Source organism: Mustelus asterias, chromosome 4 (genome assembly GCF_964213995.1).
Source record: "Mustelus asterias chromosome 4, sMusAst1.hap1.1, whole genome shotgun sequence".
NCBI classification, from domain to species: Eukaryota; Metazoa; Chordata; class Chondrichthyes; order Carcharhiniformes; family Triakidae; genus Mustelus; species Mustelus asterias.
Window position 1 is genome coordinate 50627402 of NC_135804.1, and position 18655 is coordinate 50646056.

The 18655-nt window shown below is 42.6% G+C and overlaps 1 protein-coding gene across 1 annotated transcript in view; it reads right to left on the bottom strand.

Annotated features, from left to right (window-relative positions):
* Positions 1 to 18655, bottom strand: part of plekhg4 (pleckstrin homology domain containing, family G (with RhoGef domain) member 4) — a 213957-nt gene that overhangs the window by 68892 nt on the left and 126410 nt on the right. The window contains exon 11 of the mRNA XM_078210999.1: positions 2906 to 3044. Coding sequence (XP_078067125.1) covers positions 2906 to 3044 — 139 coding nt within the window. The remainder of the gene's footprint in view (positions 1 to 2905; positions 3045 to 18655) is intronic.

Here is an 18655-nt window from a genome sequence, read left to right on the forward strand (position 1 = left end):
ATAGTAAGTAAGGTAAGGTTTATTAGTCACAAGTAAGGCTTACATTAACACTGCAATGGAATTACTGTGAAATTCTCCTAGTCGTCACAGTCCAGTGCCTGTTCGGGTTAATGCACCTAACCAGCATGTATTTCAGACTGTGGGAGGAAACCGGAGCACCCGGAGGAAACCCACTCAGACACTGGGAGAACGTGCAAACTCCACACAGTGACCCAAACCTGGAATTGAACCCGGGTCCCTGGCACTGTGAAGCAGCAGTGCTAACCACTGTGCCACCTTGCCATAAACAATAAGGAAAAAGTAGCTAAGTTGGCTAAATGGTGAGTGTGTGGTTCAGAATAATGCCAACAGCATGGGTTTGATTCCCATTCCAGCTGAGGTAGACTTGCAACCTGCCTCCTGGCCCTGCCCCTAAGAATGGAAAAACAATGGCAAACCACCACTGACAAAAATTGTCTACAAAAACACGTCAAGATGAAGCATCAGCACAGAATGAGCCAAAGACCTGCCTTCAGGCATAGCACTCAGAATGGCAATGTGGAAAATTATTACATTAAATTACAAGACCAGAACAAGAAGACACAATTCAAAATAATGAAAGAAATTTAGGACTACATGTTTATCACATATGAAATAACTTGCACATAAACAGACTCAAGTAGTGGAGTAAAAATCCTGGAATTATTTAAGAATCAATGTGAAACTGACATGGAACAACTTTTGGGATTTTCTGTATGGTGTCCATCATACATAATTATCTTATGAATAAAGTAGAAGCAACACAAGTATCTCAGCCAAACTTCAATTTTTTTGTGCTGTACTGCTGGTGCAAGCTGCCCCAGTGCACTGATTTGCTCTCTAGTTTACTTGAGTAATGTCAGACTCAATACAGCAAGTGGAATTTCTGGCTGTCAATGTTTCTTCGGAAGGAACTCTTCAAATGCAGGCAATAAAAATACAACAAAACGTACTCCAACTTATAAATTAAAGAAAGGGTTTAATAAAGAAACTTCATTTCTTCAAACTTGGGGCCTCGCCCTGGGCCAATTCAAGTTCCCTACAATTCCCACAGGTTCTTATTTATAGTGAGTCAGCTGATCATCACATCATTCTGTAATTGGTTCCATGGTTTACTGGGTCCGCTGACTCTTACAGCTCGTTATCATTGGTCACATTACATCCGATACAAAGTTGTCACTGGTTACATTCTAACAGTTCAAATTAAAGGGATGTACCCGTTTAACAGAGTTTGGCTATAAAATGGGACAAATATTTATTACAACTTTATCAAGATTATATTTGCAACCCTTGGACTTGAAGGATATAGCCTATATCAGAGTTGAGCAAGATGGAAGCAAGTAGCAGTTTTATGAGAAATAAGGATGTCAAAAGTGGAGGAGAGGAATGGTTAAGCAGATTAACAGCTGCAGAAGTTCTATGGTGAAAGGAGAGTTAAAGGTTACACAGATGAGGGTTCAAAATTCAGTTGCAAACAAGTTGGAAGGGATGTTTTCATGGATGGGGGAGAAGGAATTGGGATTGGAAGGAGGTTAGAGAACAATAATAGAAGCAACGATCATTTTCAGAAGACTTTACTAACCAAAATCCATTAAGCAGATGTAAACTTAATGGCAGGAGGTGTTTCCTAGGGCCCCAAGTTTTCACTTACAAAGGACTTCAATGAAGGAATAGAGTTGTACTTCTAAATTTACAGATGGCAGTAAGTTAGGAGAAATATTTGATTTATTATTGTCACATGTATCAGTATACAGTGAAAAGTATTGTTTCTTGCACGCTATACAGATAAGGCATGTCGTTCATGGAGAAGGAAAGGAGAGAGGGGGACAGGACGTTGCAAAGGAGCATAGACCGATTAAGTGAGTAGGTGAAACTATGGCAAATGGAATTAATCATTAAGCTGATCAAGCATGAGGTTATCCACTTTGGAACTATCAACAATACAAAGAACAGTACAGCACAGGAAACAGGCCCTTCAGCCCTCCAAAACTCGTGAGTATTTTCTAAATGTAAGAAACTAGGAACGAGAGAACCAGAGATTTGGACATCTATGTACACAAATCATTCAAAGTTAGTAAATGGGTACAAAAACAAAAAAGGCTAATGGAATATAGGCTCTTACTTCAAGGGGCCTGGAATACAATTGGGAAGAGTTATGCTGTAGCTCAATAGGGCTTTGGTCAGACCCCATCCTGAGTACTACGTTCAGTATTGTGCACAGAACCTCAGGATGAGTAAATTGGCCATGAAGCAGTGCAGGCCACCTGGAATGATACTGGAGTTTAGGAGATTAAACTATGAGGACAGGCTACATAAATGTAACTTGTTTTTCATTGAGTATATAAGGTGAAGGTGTATTTTATTGAGATGTCTGATATGTAAAAAGGATTTAAAGTTTTAAAAAAAATGGAACAACTAATTCCTCTAGTTGACAAATCAACAACAACAACAACATCTATTTCTACAGCATAAGAAAATATCACAGGAACAGAATAAAGCAAAAACGAAGGAAAATTATCTTAAATTAGAGTCGTCATTCAGAAACGAAATCAATTTACAATTTTTCCATACAAAACGTATAAATTTGGAACACTTTTCATCAATGCTAATGGAATTGGAGCTATCAAGGACAAGGGAGATAGAGTTTTGTAAGGAATATAGAGCATAGGCAGGCAAATGGAGTTGAGAGACAGATCAACCATGATATTGTTGAATGGTGGACCAGGCTCGAAGGGCTGAATGGCTTACTCTTATGCCTAATATTCATCAGACCAAAGTTTTGAAATAGCAAAAATATTTGGCTGGTCACTTCAGTTTCAATAGATCAAGACACCTTTATGAATCAATTGTGAATTCATGTGGTTCAACTGGTTTGTTAATCTCTTACCTCCTTAAACTCTCTTTCATGTGCTTTGAATTCCTTCAGAAACTCTAGTTCTTGAATGCACTTATTCGATAACATAACCAGCTGATGGATTCCCTCATCCACTTCGTTATACAATTCTGTGACAGTTTCTATTGTATCTCTGCAAAAAGAAACAATAATAATGATTAGCATTAAATAGTTGATTTTCCATGGAGAAAATAACTATTTCTCTCTTTCTTCCCAGTTTATTTATTTGTCTTTCTACTTGTATTGCACTATTTTTCTCTATGGATATTTTGATCATTTCTCTTTGAGGCAGGACCAGAAGTAGGCAAGCCTGGGATTTCCCAATTGCATGGTTCCATCCCTAAGCCACTTTCCAAAAGGTCAGATCAAAGTATGGAATGGCTACCCATCCTCAAGCAACAGGTAGCCAATAATGGTTCTGATTAAGGCCCTCTCTAGCACCAACTGGAATTTTCTATTCAGCAGGTAGTCTTTCCTCTGTCTTTTGCCTGTACTGCGTATTTCCTAATGTCTTTAAATGGATTTCACAACTCTTGCTTTACTGGCATACTCAATTTTCTGTGTCTTAGCTCAGGGTATGTTGAAATATGGCAGCAGTTCAGTGAATGGAACCAGAATCAAATGAGGAAAGGTTATACAAGATCTGATGCAATGCAAGAGAAAGCAGCAGACTAGAAGAGAATGGGCATTCTGAGTTTTTGGAATTGAGTAGGTGGTGAGAGGCGAGGCAATATTAGGGTCAACCCAGAGACCCGAAGCACTTGGGTGATCAGGATTGTAGATGGACACATTCTGGGAGAAGGCTGAGATATAGTGGCAAAATCTACATCCAGGCAAGGAAAAAGAATTCCAACTTGTGCCAGATCTCAGAGGTCCCATAAAAACCGTAAGAGCCACTGGCCTAATGCTTGCAGAGCATGTAAAGAAGAAATAGTAGGCAAAACTCAAAGAAAGCCTGAAATGATGTAAAGACGAGACCAGTTTAATAATGTGGGATAATTAAGGTTATGAGCAACATTTATAATTCCTTCCATTCCAAAACATACCGTACAGTTTAAATTATTAGAGTTTGAAAAGAGTTTGTAACAACATTCTCGACACCATTTCCCCCCCAACAGGAATACAAGTAGTTGCTTCATAGTTGACTGTCATTCATTATTCTCATTTACCTGAACATTTGATGCTTTGACATGGATTTTCATGAAGCCACCTAATAAACTGATCTTGATCTTGTTTATATGCATAAAAATTGAATAGTCCAAAATATAATTTACTCCCTGGACACAATCAAATGCTTCTATTGCAGGAAGATCCTAGTGCTAATCAAACAATTGTACTGCAAGAAGAGGGGAGATGCTCAAAAGGGTCCAGAGGGGCAAGTTTTTCACTCAGAGGGTGGAGAGTATCTGGAAGGAGCTGCCCGAGGCAGTAATAGGGGTGGGTACAATTTTGTCTTTTAAAAAGCATTTAGATAATTGCATGAGTAAGATGGGTATAGAGGGATATGGGCTAAATGTGGGCAATTGGGACTAGATAAGTGGTAAAAACTGGGCAGCATGGACAAGTTGGGCCGAAGGGCCTGTTTCCATGCTGTAAACCTCTGTGACTCTACCCAAACACTTCTGCCATAAAACATGAATAATGTTATTATGTAGTGGCATCATTATATCGTACTGTAAGGAAATGTACCTTAAAAACTATGAGGACTGGACCCTTAACCTTCAAGGATATAAGGTATCCCTAAAGAAAGAGATAAAGGAAGGTGGAATGGTAGTACTGATAAGGGAAGACATTCTAGTGTTGAAAGGAGTAACAAGGAAATGGCGGTTCAGCAGTTAGCACTGCTGCCTCACAGTGCCAGGGAGCCAGGTTCAATTCTGGTCTCCGGTGGCTGTTTGCGTGAAGTTCTCCCCGTGTTTGCATGGGTTTCCTCTGGGTGTTCCAGATTCCTCCTACACTCCAAAGATAGGTTGATTGGCCATGGCAAATTGCCCCTTTTTTTTGAGGTGGTGACAAAAATGATTGACGAGGGAAGGGCTGTGGATGTCGTCTACATGGATTTTAGTACAGCATTTGACAAGGTGCCTCATGGCAGGCTGGTGCAAAAGGTTAAATCTCACGGGATCAAAGGTGAACTAGCTAGATGGGTACAGAACTGGCTTGGTCATAGAAGACAGAGGGTAGCAGTGGAGGGGTCTTTTTCTGATTGGAGGTCTGTGACTAGTGGTGTTCACAGTAAGAGTTTTAACAACACCAGGTGACTAGTGGTGTTCCGCAGGGCCCTGTACTGGGACCTCTGCTGTTTGTGATATATATAAATGATTTGGAAGATGATGTAGCTGGTCTGATTAGTAAGTTTGCGGACGACACAAAGATTGCTGGAGTTGCGGATAGTGATGAACATCGTCAGAGAATACAGCAGGATATAGATAGGCTGGAAAATTGGGCGGAGAAATGGCAGATGGAATTTAATCCAGATAAATGCGAAGTGATGCATTTTGGTAGATCTAATGCAGGGGGGAGCTATACAATAAATGGCAGAACTATCAAGAGTATAGACACACAGAGGGATCTGGGTGTGCAAGTCCACAGATCCTTAGAAGTGGCAGCACAGGTGGAAAAGGTGGTGAAGAAGGCATATGGCATGCTTGCCTTTATTGGACGGGGCATAGAGTATAAATGTTGGCATATGTCGTTGCAGTTATATAGAACATTGGTTAGGCCACATTTGGAATACTGCGCCCAGTTCTGGTCGCCACACTACCAGAAAGCTTTGGAGAGAGTGCAGAAAAGGTTTATCAGGATGTTGCCTGGTATGGAGGGTATTAGCTATGAGGTGAGATTGAGTAAACTAGGGTTGTTCTCCCTGGAAAGACAGAGGTTGAGGGGCGACCTAATAGAAGTTTATAAAGTTATGAAGGGCATAGATAGGGTGAACAGTTGGAAGCTTTTTCCCAGGTCAGAAATGACAAACACAAGGGGTCATAAGTTCAAGGTAAGGGGGGCAAGGTTCAATATGGATATGCGGGGGACATATTTTACACAGAGGGTGGTGAGGGCCTGGAATGCACTATCAAGCAAGGTGGTTGAGGCAGACACGCTAGGATCATTTAAGACCTATCTAGATAGCCGCATGAACAGACTGGGAATAGAGGGATAGAGATGAGGAGAAATTTCTTCAGCCAGAGAGTGGTGGGTCTGTGGAATTCATTGCCACAGAGGGCTGTGGAGGCCGAGACGTTGAGCGTCTTCAAGACAGAAATTGATAAATTCTTGATTTCTCGAGGAATTAAGGGCTATGGGGAGAGAGCGGGTAAATGGAGTTGAAATCAACCATGATTGAATGGTGGAGCGGACTCGATGGGCCGAATGGCCTTACTTCCGCTCCTATGTCTTATGGTCTTATGATACAAACGGATGGTCTAGTTAGGAACACATGATTGGTGCTGGTTTGGAGGACTGAAGGGCCTGTTCCTGTGCTGTATTGTTCTTTGTTCTTTTTGTTCTTAGTGTCAGGGGGATTAGCAGGGCAAATTCATGGGGTATCAGGGATAGAGCGTGGGTGGGATAGTTTTCGATGCAGGCGGAGGTTATTCGGCCTATCGGGATTCTATGATTAAAGTTTTGTTTAATTATATACTTAGATGACAGGGTGTGCCTCAGGACATATAACAAATGACTATAAATAAGTGACTTAAGATATCTTTCCAAGAGGGAACAAATCACTTGTGCAAATGAGACACTGATGGCAGGTTGGAGAGGTTTTTTATTCAGTCATGTTCTCATATATTTCATCTTTGGAAGAAACTCAAAAGCAGTGTTTGTGTTCATTTCAGTGGAACCAATGACTGCAGATTCAATTGCAGTAAAATACGCCAAAATATATTGTTTAATGAGGTATTAATATATTGATCGTTAGAATATTGCAAAAAATATAAATGCTGAAAACATTTCCAATACTAGTATAACTGAAAAGTAAGACTGAACTTTTCAGCACAATCATCCTAGATTCCTATTTTTAAAACCTGATAACATCTACATTGTCTGACATTGTTAACTTCTTGAAGCACATAAACTTGAAGAAGCCAATCTACTCACTGTACTGACTATCCTTTATGCTCAACTTTACATGACTTATGAACTGTAGTCTCCAGTGTGCGAGTCACGTGTGAATTTCCTTTCAATTGTGGCACAAGTGCATATTGTTGCAACTTGCCTAGGAAAACCTTGCCATAGTTCAAAATATAGGCATTAATATGAACGAAGTCAGAAACTGAGAGAAAGTATTACACTGTGGCACAAATCTGGTAGGAAGGGATAATAAGTGCATAATTTCTGTGACAAGTGTTTGGAAAATAAGTAATTTTTTTTTTCAGATTTGTTTTCTTGTGCCTACTGACCAGCAGTTTGTCATGTACAGCTGTCAGCATCATTTTACTTCTTCACAGATACTACTACTCCAGACATCTGGGCTCCAGTCATATTTCTGCTGTGGCGTCTCCTTTCAGCTCATGTAGATTCAAAACAGCCAACAGCTGTCACTACAGGCCACGCTACAACTTACAATAGCTCCTAAGTTTGTCTCTGTGTTTGCTGTCCAAGATCCTGCACTGTTTGTGAACACATCTTACAATAGTGACAATCAGACACTATTGTAAGTGGATGGCTGTTCTGCCAAGTAAAAGTACTACATTTCACACTAGCACACAAGGCTATTTTACAACTCTTATCTAACACACACTTTTACAGCCTAAATCCAAATCATTAAGGTAATATGCTAGCTGGAAGGAGAAAAAAAGACCTGCTTTGATTGCCATTTAAATAAAACCATTTGTTGCAGGAAAACAGCTAAGAATTCTCTAAGTGAGAAAAGGGTTATTTTCAAGTTGTAACTAATTCAGCAGCTTTAATTCTGAAAGAACTGCACTAATCGATATCAAAAATAACACGTAGTAGCAAAATAGTAATCAGTAGGAGGCAAAGTCTGGCTTGAATTCAAAGCAATAGTAATTGGTTAAGAACTTGATTTGTTTATTTTTCCCATCCTTTTTGCAACTCTTTACGACCCACCAAACCAAACTGGTTCAGGGAGTCATGATTGCTTCTCACTGGTTTCAACTTAAAACAGCTGGAATTATATGCCTGCCATATCTTAAAATACATGCCTTGCTCAGCAGTATGCTGGAACAAACTAAACCTTCATTGTAACGAATTTGACTATAGTAGTCAAATTGGAATGTTTTCCTACTTCACTATCAAGTACCTTCAAGTGGGACTTTACAGTTCAGTAAAGGAATGATACATACATATTTACCCTGCAGCACAATATGAGCGTTACATTCCTCACCATTGCTATTGTTATTTTTGTCAAAATTCAGATAATAGGCCTGAAGACAGGAACACTAAATTAGGGAATGATAGACAGTGGCTTGCATTTATATATTTAAAATAGTAAAACGTTCAGAGGTATTTCACTGGGTTGTTAGCAAAGTTTAATAACAGGGAGATTCTCCCATGCCCTATTAGTTATCTGGGAGTGGGGAAAAGTGAAGGGTGAGTGAAGGTGCTTGAGATGATTAAAGGATTTGATTGATAAGGCAGATAGAGAGAAACTATTTCCTCAGCAACAGTGAGTCTAACCTGCACCCTAGGCACAAAACACAAGAGAAATTTGGAATTCTCTCCCTAAAAAAGCTGCTGGGATTTTTTACATTTCAAAGCTACAACAGATGGCCCCAGATGTGTGACGCCTCAGAAGTTCCCCCACACTGACTAAGCAGGAACGACCTGGGAAGTTTGGACTTCCAATGGGTGATTCCCCTGTGCCTGGAGCCCTCCGAAACGGAGTTAAGAGTCAGAGACCTCGGATGGTTCTGACTCAATCACCAGAATAGTTAACATAAAACTTTAAAAAAAATAAAGTCCTACCTTCAAGATAAAGCCAGAAGCGCTCAAGAAACTTGTTGCACCCTGTGTGCTTTGTGGACATGTGGAGATGCCGGCATTGGACTGGGGTAAGCACAGTAAGAAGTCTCACAAACCAGGCTTGAGCTACCAAATAAACCTGTTGGACTTTGACCTGGTGTTGAGAGACTTCTTACTGTGCTTTGTGGAGTACAGACTCCCTTACTGAGCAAGCTGAAGCTCACCTAATGGGGAGTGAGTAGCAGGAGGGTTCAAGCCTGTTGTAGGTCCCCAGGTATCAATTTGTATGCTGTAAACTGCTGGTTTACAGAATTATTACATGCCCTGTTTACATTTGTTAAAAGGTGATAACATTAGTCTGCTTTGTGCAAATTGTGTGCATGGTCAGTGATTTTCCTTGTTTAACTCAATAGACCAAGGAAGAGGAGCTGGAAAATGGCAGCTTCCATGGAAGCGCACAACCAGCAAGGTTGAGTCAGTGGGAGGGAAAAGGGTTGAGCATGGAGAGTGTGGTCTGAAGGCCCAATGTCCTGGGTGTGGTGAGGACAACCAGTTAAGTAAGAAAATGAGGGTCTAAAGGGTAGTGTCAATACAATCCAAATGTGGGTCCATCTCAGGGTGTCAGCTGGCAGAGTCCTTATAGGACTTTGACTTATCACCGCTGAGAGTGATCTCCAACAGTGCCCCTCACATTGCACAGAAAGGAGGGCCAACTTATCCTACAAATTCAGTTACACAGAATGGTGAGTACAACTTTGGACACTAACACAAGCATTCAATAAAGAGTGAACAAAAAAAAAAGTGTTTCTTGTCCCCAACTCTTAGGTACACTGAGGAAGAATTTAGCATGGCCGAACAGCTACCAGTGTGTGGCGACTTGGGGATTTTTGCAGTAACTTCATTGCAGTGTTAATGTAAGCCTAGCTTGTGACACTAATAATAATAAACTTATCTCCAAAAAATATTTTAAGTTTCCAAAAGGACAGCCATTTTAAGTTATTGTTTCACAGGTTCTCTTTAATTTCAGAGCCTATCAACTTCAAAAATGTTTCAAGATTGAACAATGATTTCTTAAAGAGTAGCCCCAAGTTATCTTTCCTATACCTTCCTCATGTTAATAACCTTTTGCAGCTTTTAACTTGTGTGAATGCCAACTGGCTTCTACTCGTATGCCTACTGTACCATCTAGCACAGCATATACAGGTTTGATGCATGTAAAGTTGTCAGTTTGCTTTGAAGAATAAACTCACATCATCTTTACATCACTCAGTCAGCCAAATGAGGGTGAGGAACTCCCTCAAGAAGTATTTACAAATCTTTCAAGGTGGTAGGGCAAGCTGCTACGACAGTTAAGAAGTCAAATGGGACACATGACTTTGTAAACAGGGACAGTGAATACAAAACGAAGAAGTCATGCTGAACACTTACAAATCTCTGGTCAAGCCTCAACTCGAGCATTGGGTACAATTTTGGCATCATACTTTAGGAAGTATGTCAAGATCCTGAGAGAACACAGAGGTGATTTTACCAGGATGATGCCATGGATGAGAGGACTTCAGATACAGAGAGAGATTGGAAAGAAAAAAATGACTTGCATTTATGTAGCGTTTTTCCTGGCCACAGGATGTTTCAAAGATATTTATAGCCAGTGAAGCACTATTTTAAAGTTGCAATGTTAGAAACACAGAAGCTAATTTCCACTTGGCAAGCTTGCACAAACAGCAATGTGAGCATCATCTGTTGTTTTCGTGATGTTGATTGGGGTATAAATATTATCCAGAACACTGGTTATTCTTCAAAATGGTGCCGCAGGATCTTAAATGTCTGATTGAAAGGGCAGACAAAGCCTCACTTTAATGTCTCATCCGAAAGACTGCAACTCCAATAGTGCAGCACCTTCATAATTCTTCAGTGGAGTGAGAGTCTTGATTTTTTTGCTCAAATCCTACAATGGTACTTTGAACCCACAACCTTGTGATTCAGAGGTGACAGTACTAGTTGTTGAGCCATGACAGAAATTGGGATTATTCTCTTTAGAGCAGAGAAGATTAAAGGGAGACTTAATGGAGGCATTCAAACGGATATGGGATTTTGATAGAGCAAGCAGGGAGAAACTATTTCTTCTGGGTTGGTAATCAGAGGACACAAATTTAATATAATTGACTATTGTACTGGAGGGGAAATGACTTCAGATGAAGGGATATATGGCTACCTAAAGGAGGTGGTATCAGTTTTCACTGGAACTTTTAAAAGGTAATCAGACATATATTTAAGAATTATGGGGAGAAAACCTGGATGTGAAACTAAGTTGGCCTCATTCTGTGCTATAGAAGTTCTATGATACTGAGATTGCTAAAATAATGAGTGCCGGAGTTCCTACTTCTTGGATACAGGATGTTTATTCTGCAAATGTAAGAGCAATTAGCTCTTTTTAAATACCTAGTTTTATGATTAATTTAAAAATGTTTTCAATTTATCCTGACAGTCAATTTACATTTTTGAATTCTAACAAACAACATTTTTGGCAGTCTATACTTGGTGACAATGCTGAAATCAAATAAACAGACTGCTATTGGCAGAATCTCAATTTATGAACAAGTATGTTATTTCTGTGGTTAATTATTCAAACTCTTTCATCCAAACATTAGCACATAGTGTTCACATGCAACAGGAAAACCCAGGTTTAGTGTAATTTTCTTTTGGGAATATAAATTTAAATTAAATGAAGGAGTACAACAAGCTTGTGAGGAAGTGTCTGATCCACAATCTGATGACAATCTGCCATTGCAATGAGATTAGCAAATCCTAAAAATTCCTAGACTAGAAAATACAGCAACACTAATCAACTAAGAAAAACATGGCCAGATATATAGCCCGGGACTCTGACCACGCCTGCAGCTGGAATTCTCCATTCCCACTGGAGTAAATGGAGATTTGGCGGAGTTCCAAATTCTCCGTTCTCACAGGCAGTGGTAACAGGGAGTGCTTGACCAGAGAATTTTGGCCATGGTTTCCTAATGAATGAAGCTTTAACCATACTAATGAATGACTGAATACTTCAAAGCTCACAAAGGTGTTAAACTTTACTTTCACTTAAAACGCGAAAAGAAACAAGTTTACACAGTATTTACAGCAGGCAATTTGGCTCAACAGCTCTACGCCAACGTTCAGGTTCCACACGAGCCTCCATCTACCTCTATCAACAACAGATCCTACTCTTGTACATTCTCATTTTCCCTTAAATGCATTGGTGCTGGTTTTCTGGTTAGGACTACACATATTTGTGCATTTGTATTTCACATAACATTCAAATTGAAATTTTAAGCAAGTTGTTGAGGCAAATAAAGGAACAGGAGGATAGGGAACAGGAAATAAGGTTTATCATAGGGTGAAGACAGGAGGGATTAAATTACAACAGAAACAATGTTGCAAGATAAAAGGTGGTGGTAATGGGGCACGTTAAAGAAAGAAAAGATGGGTCCAGAAGAGGTGTAAGCGGGACTGGCAGAATCACAACCAACAGCTGCCAGCCCAAAAAAGAGGAAGAAATCACAACCTGAAGATGTCAAACTCGATGCTGAGTTCAGAAGAAGAGGAAATTGAATAAACATGGTGAAGAGCACTGCCAAATAGGGCAATCATAGAATCTATCTCTACAGTAAAGGAGACCATTTGGCTCATCGCGTCTGTACCGACCACAATCTCACCCAGGCCCTATTCCTGTAACCCCACACCTTTATCCTGCTAATCCCCCTGACACTAGGGACAATTTAGCATGGCCAATCAACCTAACCCGCACATCTTTGGACTGTGGGAGGAAACCAGAGCACCCGGAGGAAACCCACGCAGACATGGGGAGAATGCGCAGACTCCACACATCTGAGGCCGGAATTGAACCTGGGTTCCCTGGCACTGAGAGGCAGCAGTGCTAACCACTGTGCCACCGTGGTAACCTTCAGTTGAGGAAAATATGAGATGCATAGAAGCACTGAAAGGGAAGAGGCATTGTCAGAACAGATTCAACAAAAACAAAGAAACTAACGGAATTGAGGTTCTTATAGGAAGTGGTCTGGGAGGTCTGGTCCATTTCCCACATTTTTGCATCCATTCCTTCCTCTCCCTCCCAGAACAATACAAAGGAAGGACAAGATATTGGATGTGTTGGCAGCCTTAAGGTGGATATATCTCCAGGTCTAGATGAATTGTCCCTAGGCTGCTGTGGGAGGCAAGGGAAGAGACTGCAGAGGCTCTGACCCAAATTTTCAATTCCGCTCTGGCCACGAGGGAGGTGCCAGCAACTGGAGAAGAGCTAATGTGGTTAGCTAATGTGGTTCCACTTTTTAAGAAGGGTTGTACAGATAAACCAGGGATCTATAGACCAGTGAGTCTCAATCAGTTGTAGGGAAACAATTGGAGAAACTTCTTAAGGAGGGCATCTATCCTCCACTGGAGAGACAAAGCTTGATCAGGAATAGTCAGCATGGCTTTGTCAGAGGTAGGTCATGTCCAACAAATTTGATTGAATTTTTTGAGGAGGTGACCAGGCGTATAGACGAGGGTAGTTGATGCAGTTTATATGGATTTCAGCAGAGCCTTTGACATGGTTCCACATGGGAGAACGTGTAAAAAAAAGGTAAATGCACATGGGATACAGGATAATTTGATAAAGTGGATTCAAAATTGGCTCAGTTGTAGGAGACAGAGGGTGATGACAGAAGGCTGCTTCAGTGACTGGAAGCTAGTGTCCAGTGGCGTAACACAGGGATCTTTGTTGGCCCCCTTATTTATTCGTCATTTATATAAATGACATAAATGGCTATGCGGGGGGAAGGATTAGTAATTTTGCGGATGACACAATTGGCCGGATGGTTAACAATGAGGCGGAGTGTCTTCGGCTGCAAGAAGATATAGACGGAATTGCCAAATGGGCAGATAAGTTGCAGATGGAATTTAACCCTGGAAAGTGTAAGGTGATACACTTTGAAAGGAGTAATTTGACAAAAAAGTGCTCAATGAATGGTAGGACACGAGGAGTTCTGTGGAACAAAGGGATCTTGGCATGTTTGCCTACAGATCTCTGAAGGCAGAAGGATATGTTAGTAGGGTGGTGAAAAAGGCATATGGGATACTTGCCTTTATCAATCGAGGCATAGGTCATAAAAGCAGGAAAGTCATGTTGTAGTTGTATAGAACTTTGGTTAGACCACTGTGTGCAGTTCTGGTCGCCACATTATAGGAAGGGTGAGATTGCACTGGAGGGGGTGCAGAGGAGATTCATCAGGATGCTGCCTGGGATGGAACATTTAAGTTATGAAGAGAAGTTGCGTAGGCGTGGGTTGTGTTCGTTAGAGAAGAGAAGACTGAGGGGCGACCTGGTCGAAGTGCACAAGATTATGAGGAACATGGACAGAGTGGATAAGGAGCAGCAGTTCCCCTTAGTTGAAGAGTCAGTCACAAGGAGACATAGGCTCAAGGTGAGGTGCAGGAGGTTTAAGGGGGATGAGGGGAAAAATCTTTTTACCCAGAGGGTGGTTGGTGACAGTTAGGAATGCGCTGCTTGGGAGGGTGGTCAAGGCAGGTTGCCTCACATCCTTTACAAAGTATCTGGATGAGCACTTGGCACGTCATAACATTCAGGGTTAAGTGCTGGCAGATGGGGTTAGGCGAGAGTTCAGGTGTTTCTAATGTGTTGGTGTGGACTCGATGGGCTGAAGGGCCTCTTCTGTGCAGTATGATTCTATGAATTTTCCTTGTCCTCAACTTGCATCCAATCAGCTTCCACATTCACTGGATCGCCCTCTGCCTTCCCTACCTCTAGTGTGATGCCATCATCAGACACATCTTCTTCTCCCAGTTTCGAAAACTCTCCTCTGACGTTGTCAGAGCGGGTGAGTTTCATCAGCACTTTGTTTTTTTTTTAATACATCTTCTCCCCTCCCCTTTCAGCATTCCCTCCCAGGCACCGTGATCCATTCCTCAATTGCCCTCAAACCCCCTTCCCAACTGATGGCACAATCCCATGCAAACACAGGAGATACAACACTGCCTTTTTATCTCCACCTTTCCCTCTCTCTAGGACCCCAGAAACACCTCCCAGGTAAAACACCAATTTACTTGTACTTCTTTCAATTCTACTCACCCTGCGGTCTCCTCTTGATTAAATACAGCCTGGATGACCACTTTGCAGCCATATGCATTTAGCCTTCCAGCATGGCTGAAGCATTCGCAGCAATCTTCAGCCAGAAGTGCCAAGTGAATGATCCATCTCGGCCTCCTCCAGTGGTCCCCAGCTTCTCAGATGTCAGTCACCAGCCAATTTGATTCACTCCACGTGATATCAAGAAACGGTTGGAAGCACTGGATAATGCAAAGGCAAAGGGCCCTGACAACATTCCGGCAATAGTACTGAAGAGTTGTGCTCCAGAACTTGTCGCTCCCCTAGCCAGGCTCATCCAGTACAGTTAGAATACTGGCATCTACCCAACAATGTGGAAAATTGCCCAGCTATGTCCTGTACCCAAAGACCGGCACAAATCCAACCCAGCCAATTACTGCCCAATCAGTCTGCTCTCAATCATCAGTGAAGTGATGGAAGGGGTCATTGACATGCTATCAAGCAGCAGCTGCTCAGCGACGCCCAGTTTGGGTTTCGTCAGGGTCACTCAGCTCCTGATCTCACTACAGCCTTGGTTCAAACATGTATGAAAGAGCTGAATTCAAGAGGTGAGGTGACAGCGACAGTCCTTGACACCAAGGAGCCTTAGGAAAACTGGAATCAATGGATATCAGGGTGCAAACACTCCACTGGTTGGAGTCATACCTCGTACACAGGAAGATGGTTGTGGTTGTGGAGGGTCCGTCATCTCAGCTCCAGGACATCTCTGCAGGAGTCCCTCAGGGTATTGTCCCACGGCCCAAAATCTTTAGCTGCTTCAACAATAACCTTGTCTCCGTCATAAGGTCAGAAGTGGGGATGTTCGCCGACGATTGCACAATGTTCAGCACCATTCGCGACTCCTCAGATACTGAAACGGGACGGCATGGTAGCACAGTGGTTAGCACTGCTGCTTCACAGCTCCAGGGATCTGGGTTCGATTCCCGGCTTGGGTCACTGTCTGTGTGAAGTTTGCACATTCTCCTCGTGTCTGCGTGGGTTTCCTCCGGGTGCTCCGGTTTCTTCCCACAGTCCAAAGATGTGCGGGTTAGGTTGGTTGGCCATGCTAAAATTGCCTCTTAGTGTCCTGGGATGCGCAGATTCGAGGGATTAGCGAGTAAAATATGTAGGGATATGGGGGTAGGGCCTGGGTGGGATTGTGGTCGGTGCTGACTCGATGGGCCAAATGGCCTCTTTCTGTACTGTAGGGTTTCTATGATTTCTATGCAACAGTCCATGTTCAAATGAAACAAGATCTGGACAATATCCAGGCTTGGGCTGACAACTGGCAAGTAACATTCATGCCACACAAATGCCAGGCAATGACCATCGCCAATAAGAGATTCTTTAACCACCGCCTCTTGACATTCAATGGCGTTACCATTACTGAATCCCCCACTGTCAACATCCTTGGGGTTACCATTGACCAGAAACTCAACTGGACTCACCACATTACCAGAGGCTACAAGAGCAGTCAGAGGCTAGGAATACTGCGACAAGTAACTCACTTTCTGACTCCCCAGAGCCTATCCACCATCTACAAGGCACAAGTCAGGAGTGTGATGATGGAATACTCCCCACTTGCGTGGATGGGTGTAGCTGCAACAACGCTCAAGAAGCTTGACACCATCCAGGACAAAGTAGCCCACTTGATTGGTACCACATCTGCAAACACCCACTCCCTCCACCACCGACACTCATTAGCAGCAGTGTGTGCTATCTACAAGATGCACTACAGCAATTCACCAAAGATTCTTAGCAGCGCTTCCAAACGCACGACCACTTCCATCTAGAAGGACAAGGGCAGCAGGTACATGGGAACACCACCACCTGCAGATACCGTCCAAGACACTCATCATCCTGAAAAAAGTTTATTTATTAGTCACAAGTAGGCTTACATTAACATTGCAATGAAGTTACAGTGAAAATCCCCTACTCGCCACATTCCGGCGCCCGTTCAGGTACACTGAGGGAGAACTTTAGCACATCTTTGGACTGTGGGAGGAAACTGGAAGTACCAGGAGGAAACCCACACAGACACAGGGAGAATGTGCAAACTCCACACAGACAGTGACCCAAGCCGGGAATTGAACCTGGGTCCCTGGCGCCGTGAGGCAGCAGTGCTAACCACTGTGTCATCATGCCACCCCATGACTTGGAAATATATCGCCGCCGTTCCTTCGCAGTCATTGGGTCAAAATCTTGGAATTCCTTCCCTAACGGCATTGGGGTCAACCCACAGCACATGGACTGCAGCGATTCAAGAAGGTAGCTCACCACCACCTTCTCAAGGGCAACAATGGATGAGCAATAAATGCAGGCCAGCCAATGACGCCCATGTCCCACGAATGAATAAAAAATGACTCAGATTCCAGTCATTCAGGTACAAAACCTCAAGTGTTTATTGCCTGTACACATCTTCCTGCTTTCTACTTGTTTTCAGTTGCTTGCCATATTCCTGCTGACTTGGGCTGTGCCCTCATGACAGCAAAGTCATGCAGGTCACAAGGAAGCATGGCATTCTCTGGTGAATACTGCACTGCCCCCAAGGGTGGTCCAGGCAACAGAACCATTGCTTGAGCACCAAAGCTCGGCTCATCGATGATTTGTATGGCAGCATGGTTGCCATCATATGCATGCTGTTTGTATGTGCTTGGGTTCCCCACTAAAGTTGCAGCCAAATGGTCAGTGGATAATCCTTGTTGCTCACCAGTCAAACTCTGATTTGATATGATGGCTTAAATATTACAGGAACAGGTACAAAGGTATCATAAAGCTGCCAGGAGATCAGACAGTCACTTGAATTATGTGCTGAGCTGAAAGCAACAAGTTACAGGGAATCCGATAGCTAGGGGAACAGGGAGGCAATTCTGTGGCCACAGATGTCACTCCAGGATGGTGTGTTGCCTTTCTGGTGACAGGGTCCAGGATATCACTGAGCAGCTGCAGAACAGCCCGTTGGGAGAGGGTGAGCAGGAAGAGGTCATAGACAATTTTGTTACCAATGCCATAAGTATAAAGAGGGGTTTATTTAGGGAGATAGGAGAGCAGCACCTGAAAGATATTAATCTCTGGATTACTCACAGGGCCACATGCTAGTGAGCATAGAAATAGTGTGATACAGCAGGTGACAGAGGCTGGAGAATGGGAGGGCTTTGGGTTACTGGGATATTGGGACTGGTTCTGGGAAGATGGGGCCTGCACCATGGATTGCGTTTCAACAGAGCCAGGATCAATTTCTTCAAGGGGTGGTTTGTTAGATTTCTAAGATTTTAAAATAATTTAACAGGTGAATGTGAACCAGGATATAGCCTGAGAAAGGGGTTAGCACTGCTGCTTCACAGCACCAAGGTCCCGGGTTCAATTCCTGACTTGAGTCACTGTCTGTAAGTGAGTCTGTACATTCTCCTGTGTTTGTGGGTTTCCTCCGGGTGCTCCAGTTTCTTCCCAGAGTCCGAAAGACGCGCTGGTTAGGTGCATTGGCCATGCTAAATTCCCCCTCAGTGTACGAGAACAGGCGCCGGAGTGTGGCAACTAGGGGATTTTCAGTGGTTTCATTGCAGTGTTAATGTAAGCCTACTTGTGACACTAATAAATAAACTTATCAGACCAGCTGAGTATTTCTTGTATTAAATATCCCTGGATACAAGGGGAGGCCTGGATAG